The sequence below is a fragment of the Ischnura elegans genome, chromosome 10, assembly GCF_921293095.1.
Source record: "Ischnura elegans chromosome 10, ioIscEleg1.1, whole genome shotgun sequence".
NCBI lineage: Eukaryota > Metazoa > Arthropoda > Insecta > Odonata > Coenagrionidae > Ischnura > Ischnura elegans.
In genome coordinates, this window is record NC_060255.1 from 6,462,482 (window position 1) to 6,479,749 (window position 17,268).

Below are 17,268 nucleotides of genomic sequence, written 5' to 3' on the forward strand. Positions count from 1 at the left end.
TCTTCCGCAATTCACCTCATTTTCTTATCTCTTTCTATTAATGTTTAAATTTATTTAATGCTATCATTTAACTTTAAGTAAATTAGAATTTACTTTCTAGAATTTTTTGAATCTTATTCCTCCTAAATGACCCAAAAATTCCAGTGGTGCGTAGAAGAATCTAAGTATGTGTTTTCCAATCAAAATATCATTTGTACACATGATCATCATTACACTTCATCTCGTCCAATACTTATCCTGAATTGGACCATAGATTAGTATTAGAAATTTGGTTCAGCAGAAATATGATACACATGAAATGAGCAATAGAGTGATAGAAGAATGAATGAGAACGAGTTCTATGAAGAAATGAAGAAAGGATAGTTGTATTGAATGCCCTAAGAAGAGAACGGGACATCTAGATCGACAACATCCTGAGGAATTAGGATTTGATAAAAGCAGTCCCCAAAGGGAAAGAGGACAGAAATAATGAAAGAACATGTACAACATAACAACCAAAATTTTTATTTTTATTGGCACACTGTAGTGGTAGCACTGGAAATCTGTTGCGACAGAAGAACTTTTGAGATTAAATCGACTGAATAAGTGATCGATGAGGAAGTGCTACGGAGAGTCGGAGATAAGAAAAGTCTTCTGGAAACTCTGAGAAGAGGACGGAACAACTTCATTGGCCACATAGTCAGAACCGATGGTCTGATGAAGGGGAGAGAAGGAAGACATGAGGACATGAGCGCCAGAGGAAGGTCTTGAAGATTGATATGAATTGGAGATGAGGTATGGTAGAGGGTAAACTGTGTAGGATTGAACAAGAATAGATTATTGGAGAATAGATTGATGAAGTGCTCAAAGACCATCTCCACATGTCGGTTATGTTGATGAGCATGTGGGACACTGGCATGAAATTGGACGGGTGTAAGTGCTGTGGGGTTGGGGACGAAGTTCTATGTGTATCATATGAAATGGCAGGTGGCCAAAGGAATGGGTCAGCCTTAATCTGCATTCCATTCACCAATGAGTTTGTATGGGGTGAGTACTGACAGTTCCGCATTCATTTTGAAATGCATTGAGTGATCGAACAAGGGAACCATTGCTAAATTCCGATTCGGCTCTTTTCAATCTCGACGAAAAATTGGATGCAGACTGGGATAGTTGTATTCGCAGTCCGAGGAAGTTGGTGCAAGCAATACCACGTTTGTTTAATTTCTATATTATGCATTTGAGGATAACATTCTATGCCAAGTTTTATTTATGGGGGGGATGAATGCAGAGGGGTGTTGGGCCATTCCAAAATGAGAAAATTAAAAACATAAGCACCGTTAATTCAAATATTTCAACGAACCATTTGCAACAACATGGTCGTGTTGTTTCGCGATTCGTGGTTGAAATGGTGGGACGAATAATTCTTATATATCATATTAAATGTCATTGGGTGCCGTTTAAAAATTATTTGATCACACATTACCCTTGGACTCCTCAAAGCAGTAATATTCACTCGCAATTAATGCTTTAACTAGGAAGCCAAGAAGTAAATGATTTGGCACCTCCCTTAAAAAGTTTTTCCAATGCGTTCATTAATTATTTATGTCATCAGCGTACCCCTCGTAATTTCTGCTTCATTCCTGAAAAATTATCTCTGGTCCTTGGCTGAAGTTTTACAAAAACAAAATATTCTGTAAATTTTGGAGCCTGAAGATAAGATATGGTCAGCACAAACATATGAATAGTCGTTGGAAATGCATGATAAAATAATGATGATGTACTCAAACATACATTTTATAAATCTCTCTCTCGAAAACGATTTGTCATGTATGATACTCTACAAAAACAGTGGCAGATGAGATTGTTCATAACTTTACACACTTAAATCTGCCAAACATGCTTAAAACAAATAAGTCACACTTATTTCTGCAAAACATGTCAAAAGTTAGCCCATGGAAGCTTGCATAATTGCTTCTTTTATATCATGCTATTTGATTGATCATTACCTACATTTAATGCATAATAATATAAAATTACACGTAACAATACATATTTATAACAATTATTTAAACTTAATCACGTGTGAAAATAATGAGTATATACTCCTAGTATTTAAATTTGGAGTATATATGCATTTTACCAATTTAATTTTATAATTCAACATAGGCATGCTAGCAAAGCATAACTTTTAGAGTAAAAGGCCTTCTTTTCAAACTTCTTCCCTGATTTTTCACTTATGAAGGCAAGACCAACTTGAAAGAAATCACCTTATATGACAAAATGGTAAAACTAATCGCTGCAATCCATTGAAAACAGAATACGCGGTAGCTAAGAATCATGATAGATTACATGGTAACAAGACTTCTCGCAAAGCAAGTTAATTTTAGAGACATTTTGTGATAACTACCCATTAATTCATCCATAAAAATCTATCTAGAACTGCATGCATGATTAAACACCATACCCACACCATTATTACAGAAAAACTTTAACGTCTTCGAAGGATATAAATGTTAAATTTACTCACGGCGTCATTATGGTTCCAAAATATGTAAGCAGGTGGCTCCGGGCTATAGAGGACCACACAAGTCAGATTGATGGTGCTTCCACGATCTATGTATAGATCCGGCGCTCCGATGATATCAGTCGTGGGCTCTGAAAAGAAAAGAAGTAAACGATTGAAGGCAAAATTTCTCAATGCACTATAATAAAATAAACGAGTCGGGTATCATCATTTCATTCTGTAAAAGATGCTACAACTCTAAAAGTGCTAAACTACAAAAATATACTTATGTGCTTCCAACGCTTCACAATTTTTTCAAAGTTAACCACGCTAAAACTATGTCTTATTCCATGAAGGTAAGGCAGGAATTATACTTAAAAATGCGCTTAATTTTTGGTACTGTTAGCGTACAATTTCACTTCAATCACGATTATGATACCTAAAATTACCACTGAAATTTATTACTTGTAGCATAAAATAATAAACCAATTTAAAAAAATTTCGCAGGGTACTTTGAACAGTTCAACCGCATGACAAGTACACCTGAGTATCTACACTATGTCATCATGTGCATAACTACTCGAGGGTAATTCATTAGAAAATAACCCCTCAAGAAAAAAGATCCCTCACTCGGAAAACTAGTGTAACAACTCTGATCGCGATGATGATTATACCCTTTCCAGAAGGAAAAAGATGAAATACCAAAATTAAATGACAAATTTAATTAAAAGCATTAAAAGTTTACTACGAATCAATTAGAAAAACGTCCCTCCATGACAAATTTAATATATTGTCAGCATAAATTAGAATATCCATACAACTGAGCCAGATGACCTATCCACGTAGATGGCAAGTGGGTACGGTTCAAACAGACAAACGCAATGCTTTATCCACTGAAACTATTTTCTTTGGTCACCGATGGATCTCATCATAAGTCGAATACATTCTCGTAACAAACCGAGGGCGAACATTAATAAGAACCACATCCGCGCACGCGATAAAGATTTGTACGGTGACATCCCACATCTTACTCCCTGATGGGCGTGATTGGCTGATTTAGACGATACCGTTTATTGCATGTTGTTCAATTCGATTGGAACTTTCATCTCCATTAAATTTAATGCTTGAGATATCGTACAAGTACTATCATATTTAGCGAAATATAACTTTAATTATTACATAAATTTTAATATTTGCTAACTTTTTTCCATTTACCAAAGTTGTGGGTTTCAATGTTAGCCTCGGCTATCGTAAACTGCGTGACCACCTTAGACGCTCTTTTTTTATTTCCTCTACGGCTTCAACTTCATGGTAGTCCTTTTTTACATTTAACATAGCCATAACAGTTCAATACGACGCAAGCAGTGAACTAGAGCGAGAAATGGCGACAACTCGAGCACTGACACACACGCTTCGATGAGACGCGGTGGACATTTCTATCTCTCCGACCATCACGCCCCGCAGCCGCAAAATCCTCCCCTCGCCCTCGCTAAGGGTTTTACCCATGATGCCCTGCCGAAGACCAAGGATCCGCTCAGCATTTTTTTCCACCCACTACTCGGCTGCAGGGGAGAGCAAACAGTGTCGGACGGCCGAGCCATTTGGAGAAGGGAGTGGACAAATGGGGCCTTGCATGGTTGGCGAGTGACAGCCTCGGGGTTGAATGGGGCCGAGGGGGCGAAAGAAAAAAATTGAAAATATCGGGAGTGGGAGAGATTGATCGAAGGAGAGAGAGACGTGTGATGCGAGAGAGAGAGAAAGAGAGAATGAATTCCGCCCGAGGCGATATGTGTGCTCACGCGAGGCCATATGTATTTATAACGGAATGAGTCTCCCCACCAATGAATAGGCAAATATTGGAATGGAAATAAGAGAGGGGTTGGAGAGGGGTTGGCGTAGACTTGTGCAGGGTGGGAGCAGATTGTATGGATTCGTTCCAAATGTCGGCCTTGAGATTAAAAGGCTCTTTCATGATTGTTTACTCGAGGCTGGGTGTAAGTAAATACCCCCAAGGAGGGGAAGGGGGAAATGGAAGGGGGGCATTCGTTCTGGAACGTGAGAAGCCACCAGAAACCTCGCTCGCATTCATATCATTCGGTCAGAATTACCCCGAGGCTGCAATGGGGAGGTCCGTATAATAAATCGAAGAGCAGTGCAAGTCTGTTGATTCGGCAGGCATTAGGATTGACGTTAAAGATGAATTGCGGGTGTAAGTAGAAGTAAATAAGGAATAATAGTTGTGTGACCTGCCCTGCGGGTCATCGCGAGGTGTTTGGACAGGGCACTGGGGCCAGGAGAAAGGACGATGATGAAGGCAGAGACATATTGAAGACTATGGTGCGTAGTGCCATAGAAATAAGCTCCGTCATTACCAGATCGGCAGCTATGCCACGATAAAAATCACATATTCCTTCAATTGCAGCTTCAACGGCGCATCGATCGTAAATGGAATTAACACGGCCAATTAAGTCTGTCTCTCGATCAGAGAAACATTTTTTCCTTGTTTATGCTTGATTTCTAGTGAAATTCCAGCAATTATTAACAAATGTTTATCCGAAGTCGAGTCACGAAACCTGAAGTTCTTTTGAATCAACGTATCTTATTTTTGAACTTTAGAACTCTATAGTTACGCTAAGCCAAGAAAAGTTTAGCTGTCGCGAACAGGAATGAAAGCGTTACTTGCTGAAAAATTTCGTACACTGCAGTTGTGGAATTCATGGCTACGATTTTTAAGTCAACGAGATAAGTCGACTACTTCGTAGTAAATCTATTAAAATATAATTTTTTGAATATATTTCTATTTCAATGCTTTGTTAAGATATTTAAAAATAATACTTTGCAAAGAAAGATGCCGTTCTTCGCTGCCGCTTGTAAAATATTTGCGTATTTTAATTTTTTTTCTCTGGCCAGTAATAAGATCCAGGGAAAAAGTTCGGCTGGAAAAAAACCCAATGGCCGTAACAGGGGACCTCGTCAAAGGTATAAACAAAACACTGTGTTGCTATGCTGGAACGGGAAGATTCGCAGCAGTGACCAACCCCAGCCTCTCAACCGGAAACCCTTCACTAACACTCGTTCAACAGTGAAGAAACCTTCGCGAGGGCTTTGGGGGGCCTCGCTAAGGCTGCATCAGTTAAGAAATCACACACATACACAATCAATCACGCACACATAACACTTACTCCGTGGGTTATATTCCGGGAAAATCCGGGCCAAACTTGGAGGCAAATACGCATTTTGCTGCTTAGACAAGTTTAAAATTTGACTTATTTTCTTTACGGTAAACTAGCCAAGCTAACTCAAACTGGACGAAGTTCTTTTATGCGTTTGCGAGTTGCGACACACTTGAATAGGATATCCCTCCAGCAGAAACGACGGCATTCTTTGAGAAATTTAAAAATTTCTTTAATACTACTTGCATCACTAGCTTTTCTTCAATTATTTTTGTAACAATTTTCTCCATGCGTGGCGAAAAAGAATTTTCTCTTCCTCGCCATTTGCTGCTTTTCTTGATTTCGCGTTTAAGTTTTGCTCCTTTTTTCACTCACGGTCATCCATTCCTCGGGCCTTACTTTGCTTTTGTACTCCTTGCACATCCTGACGACTCGGCTGCTTCCAAGGAAACTCTTCGCCCCGACCCTCCGACGACTACGATTTTCTCAGGCAAACTTTCTAAATTAAACTTGGCTCCAATTTCGCAGGGTCTCCCATGAATGCACCCTTATCTTGTCCTATTGGGGCCACCTAGGGAAGTAGGAATTGACGTCACCCCTCCCCACCTCACTTGCCCTCTGATTCGCCCGATATCCGCCAACTCTTTCTTCCCTTACCCTCCATTCCGTCTTCGACCATCCCCGTGGAGGCTGGCGCGAGAAACAAAGTTATTGCCATTTCCATGAAAATTTCAAAACATACCCTTTTTATCGTACTTATACGACTGATGACCGATAGAAAGGAGGATTTCCACACCATAATTTCTGGATCTTACACTAAAAGACCCGATTTTCTACATGGGCTATGAGGTAATTTTTGTTTTTTAAGTATACAAATTATTTATTGCTGTATTAAAGTTCGTTATTTTTACAAAACTGATATTTATTCCTCTAAATCATAAACTTCGGGATGAATAAAACATTTAGGCATGTTATCAGGCTAAATTTTGAATTTTTAGCAAATGTATGCAATGACTGGAAACAAATCTCGAAAATTGCATGGAAACGGTGCTACAGGTGGCTAAAATCACTGGAAAAAGTATTAAATTAAAAACCTATGTATGAATCATCCACTTTTACAGATGCAGTCGCAAGGACCTAACTAACACGTCATGTCATAAGAAATTTCATAAATAATAAATGATGTTATGGAGTAAGCTACAAACTACCACCATAGGAAATATTTGTCTGAGGAATGCAATAAATTAAAAGTTATCTACTTTATAGCCCGCATAATATTGTTTCGCAGGCCATGTTTTGCCAAGCGGTAAGCTCAGTAACATGGCAGGCCAAGGCAATGTAGTTTTGCTTTACATTTCTTTGACAAGACGGATGATGTGAGAAAAAGGAAGGAAGGGAAGAAAAGACAACGAGGAAGTATGGCTCAATGACACACTATCTTCTAGGTTAAATGCGTCCTGCTACCAACAGAAGCAATACTTAGTATACAAATGTTGGCATGAGAGTAATAACTTTTTCTTAACTTAAATTTTTTAATTTATAGCTCGTTTTTCAAAAATTTCAATTCCAAATTTTGATTTTTTTTTCTCAAAAAAAAAAAAGATAAACATGACAACTGGTGCTGGAGAGCGTGGTTACCATGTGGACAGCGCTTCAATACAGGCAGTAGGGCTCTAGGTTCAAATCAAAGATAAAGCCTGAGGAAGTTTCATATAAAAAGTTGGCGAAGTTACCCGTGGAAAGGAAGTAGTTCAAACCCAGATTATGTGTCATGCATAGGCAACATTCCTGTGGGTTAGTCAATGATGAGCTCTAACCCCTGATATCCAAAACAACCTACCAATTGAAGAACTGTGTGAGAGTGATTGATCATAAATGATGTTTCATTTGACATGTTAGGTATTTTTTACAGCAATATAAAAAATCGACACTATTCGTTCATTCCACGACCAACCCATTCATTCAAACATTCACACCATCTGATGCTCCCAACTAATTGTTGTCTTCATTTAAAAATCTTATTTAAGACTCGTTCGTCCTTTTAAATCAATCACCACTCAACCATAAAATTTCCTTAATGTTAGAATCTGGGTGATTGAATGTTCGGCATCACTCGAGCAAAGGAGGCCGGAAAAAAACATTCTCAAGTCACCCACTAATTAATTATAATCATTACGGACTTTTTTCTTGAAAGAGGTCACCAACTTCTTCACATTTCACGGAGCCTCTTTCTTATCCTCGGAGAAAAACCTTACCCGCGTTATGGGAAATACACAAATAATTGTGTTAAGTATTAGCGAAAAATAAGGAGGACTCGAATTATGAGACGTTCATTTTTATGCACATAATGAATGGCAAAATTAAGATAAAGAAAATATTAAAAAGAATACGAATTCCCAATACGCTGCCAAATATAAATTTTTATCAACATTCTCCACACCTGATACTATTTTGAGCATTTTAGACATTTAAAACCTGCTAAATTTATGATAAGCAAATAGAAACAAAACAATGAGGTAAAAAAGTAAAGTCAAAAGAGATGGGACAATAATTGAATATGGAATAATGCGATGCATTATACCAACTATTATGAAGTTTGTAAATAAAATATAATCCACGTTCTCTCCATGAAATAAATTAAAATACTGGCAAATGATCACTTGCTAAATCGTTAACATTGTGAGTAAGGTAGCAGCAATACTTGACCCAGCCCTTTGTTGAGATGGAAAAATATAGGAACCAAATCATTTACGATGCCTCTCAGTATCGAGTGGCCCTCGAAAAGAGTGGCCTCTAGTGCCATATTTCATTAGTCATTAAGTGCACTTCACTCGCACGATCTAAAAAATATATGTAGTACGAATAACAGCCCTTGAAAAATAATTCAGGTGACTCTTTCCGACTAATTTGGAGATATTTTAATGAACTGAATACATCAAATATTTTAAGTACTCGAGACAGGAATGGAGTTGAAATCACCGCGCCACCTGTGGCATGTTTCCACATCGGATTTTTAATAAATGCCAGAGAAAAAAATATCTCCTCATTGAAATATTACGTCGATAATAAAATAAGACGGATATTCTATATGTTGAGCAATGAATGACATGTAATAAAGAGATGCTTATGCAAATAGTGCTTAATAAAAGCTCAAAGAGCATCAGTAAATATTTAGGAGACACGAAGGCATAAAAAATATATACCAACAGGTACTAAAGGAAATTTAAAACAGTTGACGATAACCCAATATTTAAGCATATTACGAAAATTAATCGAAATTTCTGTCAACATTTTTAAAAACATGTATTTTTTCAGCAGCGATTCGAATAAGTTGCAGCCTTGAAAATCTATATGCAGCATTTAATGTCTACACGTAAGAAATAAAATACTGAAAGAAGTTGAACATAAATTACTGGAATACTTCGATGCTAATAATCTGACACCTCTATAACTCTAAAAAGTATTAATCCGCAAATTGGCTTATAATCACGCCAAATGAGAAAATATCTATAGAATACCCTGTGCACATATTATCTCATTTCATTGCTAAATAAAGTTGTTTCGATTTATAAACCACCTATTTCACTGTTTTTCTGTTAACTTTGCAAAAATCGCCAAACTACTCGTGCTCTTATTGTACGAATTTGATTTTATCAATTAAGTTAGCGCACCCGGAATAAATTGAGTGAGAGCTTTTAGTTAGGCAAAGTCGCATATAAAGGGAAATCAAATCTTTTACACGATCCCGATATGATGCACAAGGTTATGACAAGACAGATTTACTCAGTGATAGGAAATCAGCATTATTTTCTTCCGGCTGGTAGATAGCGGCTTTTAACTTTTAAAATTACCTCCGACCTACATATTTAGTGATTCTTTCACATGCGATCACCTCCTTGCAATTTCATAATGATTAACGGCCTGCTGACTAGGTGCTAATGCGTAGCAGATGAGAAAAATTCAAAACACCGCGGCCATATTTGTTGATGAGCCTACTGAGGTAATTTCGCACCCATCCAGTGTTTTTTTTACGAGATTCATGATCTACCGTAAATTTACGCGATCTGGAGGTGATAAAAACGGTTACGGTGGCGTGAAGTAATCAAAGCGAGGAAAATGACCCGCCATTGGCGACCTTGAGGGAGACTTTATTGCGAGGAGCGGTGATGAATGGAAAGGTATGGGATCGTACTCTGCGAGTAACGAGGAATAATGAGACGATGTGTTCGCAAATACCGCGAAATCCGCATGCCGGCATCCTTCATCATCACCAAAGATGAAGGTTTTTTACTCATATTGTTCGAGTGATGGAATGTGAGGTAAATGGTGGCAGCGAGGATGAGATACTACAGCGAATAACTGCACGTCCATCACTTTTCAAATTCACGTGAGAGATATTTCTCACTTCCCTCAAAGGGTATTATTTGCTCGTCCATTTCGTCTGACTGAAAAATGAGATCCAGGCGTCTAAAAAAAGCTGTTTAATTTTACAAAACTCATTTTGCGATGGTCGATATCGGTTCACAGACTTGATTGTGATTCATTCCACCGGGATATGTTGCCCCAAAACTTGAAGTTCAATCAAGTGGTTTAAGTGATACATTAAGTTATTCTATCATTGTGAAACTGGAAAACGCCACACATCTGTCACTGCAAAGCGCCATTTGCTTGATATCACATCCAATTTCTAGCAAATCTTCCTTGACGGCGGTCATTCATCAGGCACTTTCTCAAAACAATTACTCGTGATCAACCAAATCATAACCAATATCACTCACAATTCTCTTCAATCATTTAGTGAACATGTGTGGATACGATTTCTGTTATTATATTACGCCTCTTTGGTTGGATAACTCCACAGTACACACGTTCAAGCACTTTATTCCTGCCTTCCATTGTTCATCCAGCTAACTATTTCGGAAAATGGAAAATGCAAAAACAAACTTTGTTAGGTTAACTAACATATTTGAAAAGGCACGACCCATGCTTCATAACATCGTTACCTCATCAAGTTTGGCGAGGTAACCTGGCAATGCATCGTTGTTATGAAACCCGGGTCGTGCTTTTTTTATTAAATATATTAGTGTACCTAACAAAGTTTGTTCTTTCATTTACCATAGTGAAAATGATTCACACAGTTAAGCCTTAAGCCATCAGTTATAAACTATTTAGGCCCAGAAAATGAGGTAACAACACGTCATTTTAATAAATGTCACATTCTGTCAGAAAAAAATTTTCCATTTTTGAATGATTTTACTCTTTCATTGGCTATTTAACCTTCCTATTGAGCAAATATGGATAGTAAGAGAGTTAGCACAGAGCAATAGAAGAAACTGGTACCTACCAACGATCAAACAAAACTATATAACTATAAAACAGAAAATTTTAATGTAATAGTAAGTATGTAAGGTTGAAAAATTTTATTTCAGTATTTTGCCTGCGGCTCTAATAGTGAAAACATAAATATAGTATCAAACATCAAATGAATTAATGAGTAGCAACTAATTTTAACAAACGAATTAATAGTAATGTTTGAGAGTTTATAGATTAAACGAATTGTGAAATCATAGCAAATTTATTAATAAAGAAATGATTGCTATTTGGTTTTTTTTCACGCCGTCTTCTTCCGTTTTAAGAATGGTAACCTTTGCATCTTTCCCTCAATGATCCAATACGAATCTCCTTTGCTTTCTCTCCCCGTGCTCAATCTCCCGTCATTTTTGTCGTATCAACCCTGTGAGCAGGGGTCCTAACCCTTCGCCGTAAAAGGGAGTGCACTCCTCGTGGGGGGAAATGGGTACACTTATAGCCAGGCTTCCTTCTTTCTTCCACTCCCCTTTGTCGAGAGTATCCCCCTTCGTGTCCATCCTTCGACAGACACACACAAACTCCTCGCTTTCTGCAAGCAATGGAACTGTCAACAAAAGTGGGGCGAAGTATCCAAATGCCGAGGCAGATATCCCTCTTTCTTCCCCATCGAACGTCACGCAACCCCTTAAAAAAAACCCTCCCCCACCCCTTGCCCCGCCGCCTCAACAACCCCCCCTTCTTCCTCCGAAATACGAAAATTCAAACTCTCAGTGACACTCACTGCCTCCCGGCTCTGAGGATCCTCACTCCTCAACCCAACCCTCCCTCACATCACTCAAAGACGGCCTTTCTCTATTTGCATGGAGGGGCATTCAGGCGGAAAATCCCCCCCCCCCACAGAACCATTCCTCCTTTATTCAATCCCCCTATCCTTCACATCCCTTCCTTCCACATTCTTCTCACCCTCTTCTTACCCCGTCATTCTCTCCTGCATTCGTGAACCGTGATCAAACGCGTAGCAAAGCAAAATGACGTTAGCACTACATCAGTGAATGTCAGTGGACCAAAAGAGAGAGATGTGGAGCAGCATGTTAACCATGTTTCGTGGAGCATCCGATTCGAGGAAATGGTCATATCAAATTTTTTCCTGTTACTACTATTCACTGTAGATGTCAGTCATCAACAAGGAAGAGCACGTTAATGCTAGATTAAAGAACGCCGCGATAATTTTATTCCAAATTACACGCGGCAAAATTCGTTGGTCGTTGATGATTGGAGTCCAATGACAATGATTTTCGTTGGATTGACCCTCGTCTCTGCTAGAAATTTATTCATCCTCCTTCACTTAATCGCCTTATCGTTATAATCCTTTCTTCCTTTAGTTTTCCCACCCTGATTTTTTCATCCTTTTATGATAATATCCAAATGCACCCAACAGACAATTACTACTCTATTCTACGTTCAATCGTGTTCTAATACGAACAAAAACGTAATACAACGTCGGCCTTAGTAGAAGTAGTAAATGGCAATTAGTTAAAAGACGGGAAATCGGAGAAGCATTTGAGCTATGTATAATTTTTTAACTCAATTTTTGTTCCAGATAAAATTTCATTTTGGTATATCTAAAAAATATAATGATACATGACGAGACAGGTAATTATTGAACTCTAGGTAAACCTTGTGCTGAAGCATAATGATTTGAGTCCGCTAAATGGCCTGCGCCTATTGTTATCCTCCTAAGTCCCGGGATAAACGCAGTTATTTTTGGTCTGAATTAAATGCTTTCTGGTTAATTAGATGTCAGCAAATAACATAAGGGATTAATGTGCTTTTTCATGACGCTGTTAGCTGTCAGGAAGCACTGAACAAGTTGCAATAACGACATTTTACTTTGGCAAGTGGTAAAAATGTCATACATGGATTTATTGTATACAATACGCCAGGACCGAGGAGGTTATTCGTGGATTAGGTTATCATTTACAGTTAGGGTTTACGATCAGATGTCAACTTGAATTCGCCGAAATTGTTGATTACCGCCTCCCGCCTTCGGAAACATCCTAATAGTTGAAACAGCTAACATCCTCATACGATGATCGATTTTTATCACAGAAGAACCAGAAAATAGACTACCGATAGTACCATTACCGAATTATCGTGACATTACCATAACAGTGTCAATGTAAACTTATTAATGCAGATGTCAGAATTTAACAGATACAGGAGTAATAAGGTTGAATGTTCAGTGATTTATGATTCATATCTCAATGTTATGGAGGAAAATAAAGCATATATATGTACACTTTCTGTGTGTGAACACTGCCACCATTTGATGGAGATGAACATACCATGACGCGCATATAAAATTCGTGATTGAAGTGATGAAAATCGAAATAAAATCCTGACGTTTATTAAATTATGCTCCACTCTATACGCCAGAATAAGATACTTAGTGATATTTTTCACAATAACTCTGAACGAGTTATTGACCTCCCAACTAAGCATTCACGAATGCTTTCTACATGGACATGCAAAATATATTTTCCCCAATAAAACGCAATACAACGAAGAGGTTGTAAGGAAACATACTGAGAATATTAGTTATTAATAGAAAAAATTGCATTTTAACTGGCAGCTCTTAGAACTACCCCCACACCCAAATATCGCAAGTAAATTACGAAATTTTTAGCGCTGAATATGAACCACGGGTCGCACTAAGATTTACTTTCATTTTGACGCACAGCATATAATTTTCGAGCAGCAATTTATTTCTAAGAGCGAAAGATATGAAAAGTATGAGGAATGAACAGCCTGAACGGTACATAATTTGCTTCTTCAAAAAGACAGTCTATGGCGATATTAATATTGATTTACATTGAAAAAATCCCAGTACACATATTGTTCTGAGTACAATATATTTTATCCACTAACGACTCGTGCGCTTCATACGGCGGGACGTGGGGTAGAATGTGGATAGAGAAACAGAAAAATTGGACTTGGCGACAATAGCTCATGTAATGAAGACTTTTTATTATTTATAAAAATCGTTTTTTCCTAAGACAGCGGCGTTAAAATTTAAGCTCTCCGCAAAAACTGGCGAACACAGGGAATTTAAAGCCTTAAGTGGAGGAAAGCTTGTGCCAAAAAAGAATGGCCAGATAGTTAAAAATGTTACGATGCATCTAGAGAAGCTAACCTCTAGAAATAGGCGAAGAGATATTATTATGACCACTGCCTCACTGGTTAGCCCCACCGTTTCCACACAGTATAGCCCGTCAGTGGTAATGGAATAACCATGTCGCGCAGTTTGAGTTTGGGGTGAAATAAAACTTCCCCTTTTTTCCGCGCAGGTAACAAGTTGCCCGGCCACTGGGGAGCAGCGGTGATAGAGGTGCGGGGTTTACACGCTCGTGCGGGAAGGGTGAGCCAGGACACGTGACCGAACAAGTTGCTTCCATCCGCCGGCAGAGGCGCTACTGGCGAAGCCTCGGCCGCCAGGGGGGGCCCATTGGGGAAATGGGTGCGCTCGCTGCGAGGCCCCAAGGGGGTGAGGGGCAGGGGGGACTCGTAAATCAATTAGCATCGTTATGACCATAACCTCATATGGAGAACTCGTGTTTGTCATCGGCAAGGCAGGCATTCGCATGGACGTGGGCTTCTCCGGCGGACGTACACAGTGAGTGAGTGGAAAACTTATATGCGAGGAGAGCGTCAAGAGTACTAGTCGGTCATGCTGCACATAACTCAGAAGAGAGGCAATGAATGTGCTCTGCGGTTCACGTACCTACCTACGCAATGAAAAAAGGAATAAGAGAACAAGCGTATTTGTAACCTAAAAAGGGTTACGAACGCAATGTCAACCGAATTTGATAAGGGTGGTTCCATCGTAAAATGAATAATGCCCAAATCACCAATATTATGTTCATAACCAGGGAATAGACTTTTCATGTAAACAAACAAACGACTTAAGTTTTTAATAAAAAAGTTACAGTAAGTTTAATCACTTCAACCACTCTTATGGAATAAAACTATTTTTACCACGTTCTTGTTGTACCTACTACAACCCACCAGCAATATCCCCTCATTAACCTTGGCATTTAATAACTACGTTATCCACAGACATACAATATAAGAGATATCCTTTATGGGGTGCAGCTATCGGCGAAGGCGTACGGGTTGTTTGGAATAAATTGTAAGGAATATTTCTCAGTTATAATTCCTCCAATAATGTGTTAATTGCTTTTATTTCGAAGATGCATATTCATATTTGACGGAGTAAAACATTTCAAAAAGAGAAAAATGGTAAGATATAAAATTTAAACCTGAAGAAAAATTTAATAAAAATCTCGCGTAGAGTCCAGGACAAGGGAAGGCCAGCCACAAAATGAAATGCACTCGATTGATAAACCATCCCGAGAAAATTTTAACTTTTTTGTACGTATGTTACCCCCGTGGTTAGGGTAGGCAATTCATATTGACTTGTTAGACTAACTTAATTTGTTTTCGCTTTTTAGGCGGTCGTTTAAGTTACAATTAATAATAACAGCAATTGATACCACCTTAATTCTACAGGTTACTCAAAGGAAATACTCCAGTAAATTCATACAAAAATATAAAACTGATTTATCTTCTTAAGCATTAGTCTTCGTAAAAACTGAAGTTATATTGAAACATTAGAGCATTAATAGCATGAGAATGGCTGTGCAGTAAGCTCAAGAACGATAAAAGAAATTCAGAATGTGTGTACCAAGCCGAAAAATCCAAATTTCAAGAGATATAAAATTCTTTTATCGGTAAAACTTTACGCAATGAATAATAAATGATCTATTCAATATACAGGAATGCCATCTACGTGTAAAATGAACGCATTATTTAGTACTTAGCAACATGGGTTTGATTACCGAGGTCACGGCGAAACGTGTGGATACTGTGATCATGGATTATCCTTGATCACCAGAATACACTGATTAGTGAGGATTTTCAGTTGAAAACGGTATATACGGTGTATAGAGACTCTATAACTTCTTTGAAAAAAATTATGGAACATCATTAATAAACAGGCAAAATTTGTAATATGATTAGTAAAAAAGACATGTCATAATTGCCAAAGAAATATCATAAATAAGACACTAAAGTTCCAATGAGCTAATGACGAGGTGGATTAGAAAATTCTGTTCCATCCACAAACGAAGATTTGAAATTTTGTGGGAAGGTAAAATTAGCTTAATTTGGCTTCTTCAAGTTTCAAAGTTTACCAATTCAACTTTGGCATTTTTTGACCAATGAAAAAATATAGCATAGCAACAGTAAAACCCTTTGTGTATTTTCAGCAAGCTCAAATCCTAAATAATCACACTCCATTTTACATAGTATAGCATAAAAGTACATTCAGTAATGAATCGTATTTCCTGTAGTAAAGTTGTATTTCCTGCAGAATGTAAGACCTATAAGATTTCCCGCTTTATTTAAACTTTTTAATTCTATTTTCAAACATAAACATTTTCTCGAGGATTCAAGCAGGCGTAATTTGAAGGCTTTCAAAAGATAATTATGACAACACCAATGCGGTCGAACTCAACGTTCTAAATGGCTAACTCACATATGAATTACGCGTTACTTGCCAAATTAGATTGTTCCAAATCTATCTGATTTTGAGAGACTTTTCGTCCAAAACTAATATCATGTCAGCAAATGTCGTAGTTTAATTATATAAAGTGCTTACGAGTACGTGCGTGTCTAATGTTTCGTCACTTCTTCTTCTTTTACTTCGCAAACAATATTGCCTAAATTTATGGCAACACCTCACTTCAAACTTTATAGACAATTTTCATTAGGCACTCCATAGAACAAGTGAGTTTGTACGCGCATTCTAATACACCAACGATGAAATTCACCGTTAAAATGATTCAAATCCAAGCCAAATGATTTTCACGGCGAATGACATCCTTGGAGAATAAAAGAATTTCATCACGTATTTGAACTTTGATATTCTTTGGCGGATACTATATTCCTACTCCTACACTTCTTTGATCTAATTACAAACAGCTTTCAAATTAGGAAAGCGTAAGATATCTTGATCAAACGTTGTCTTTGGTCATAGGATAAAACGTTCTGTAAATGAAGGAAACTACAATTGAATGAAAAGGAAGCCAGAGTTCAATATTTATCTTTAAATTTGGGTGAGGAAACAAAGGTTTCATTAAGAGGAACCGAGAGTAAAGGAGTAGCGCGCTTTATTTTCAAATGAAATTGATCCTGATGAATATTGCATGCTTTCACAGTCTGAGTCTACCAGGAAAACGTGAG

The 17,268-nt window shown here is 37.9% G+C and overlaps 1 protein-coding gene across 1 annotated transcript in view; it reads right to left on the bottom strand.

Annotated features, from left to right (window-relative positions):
* The window catches only part of LOC124167109 (lachesin-like), a 462,868-nt gene that overhangs the window by 211,639 nt on the left and 233,961 nt on the right, over positions 1 to 17,268 (bottom strand). Inside the window, exon 3 of the mRNA XM_046544909.1 lies at positions 2,507 to 2,634. Within this exon, the coding sequence (XP_046400865.1) occupies positions 2,507 to 2,634 (128 nt within the window). The remainder of the gene's footprint in view (positions 1 to 2,506; positions 2,635 to 17,268) is intronic.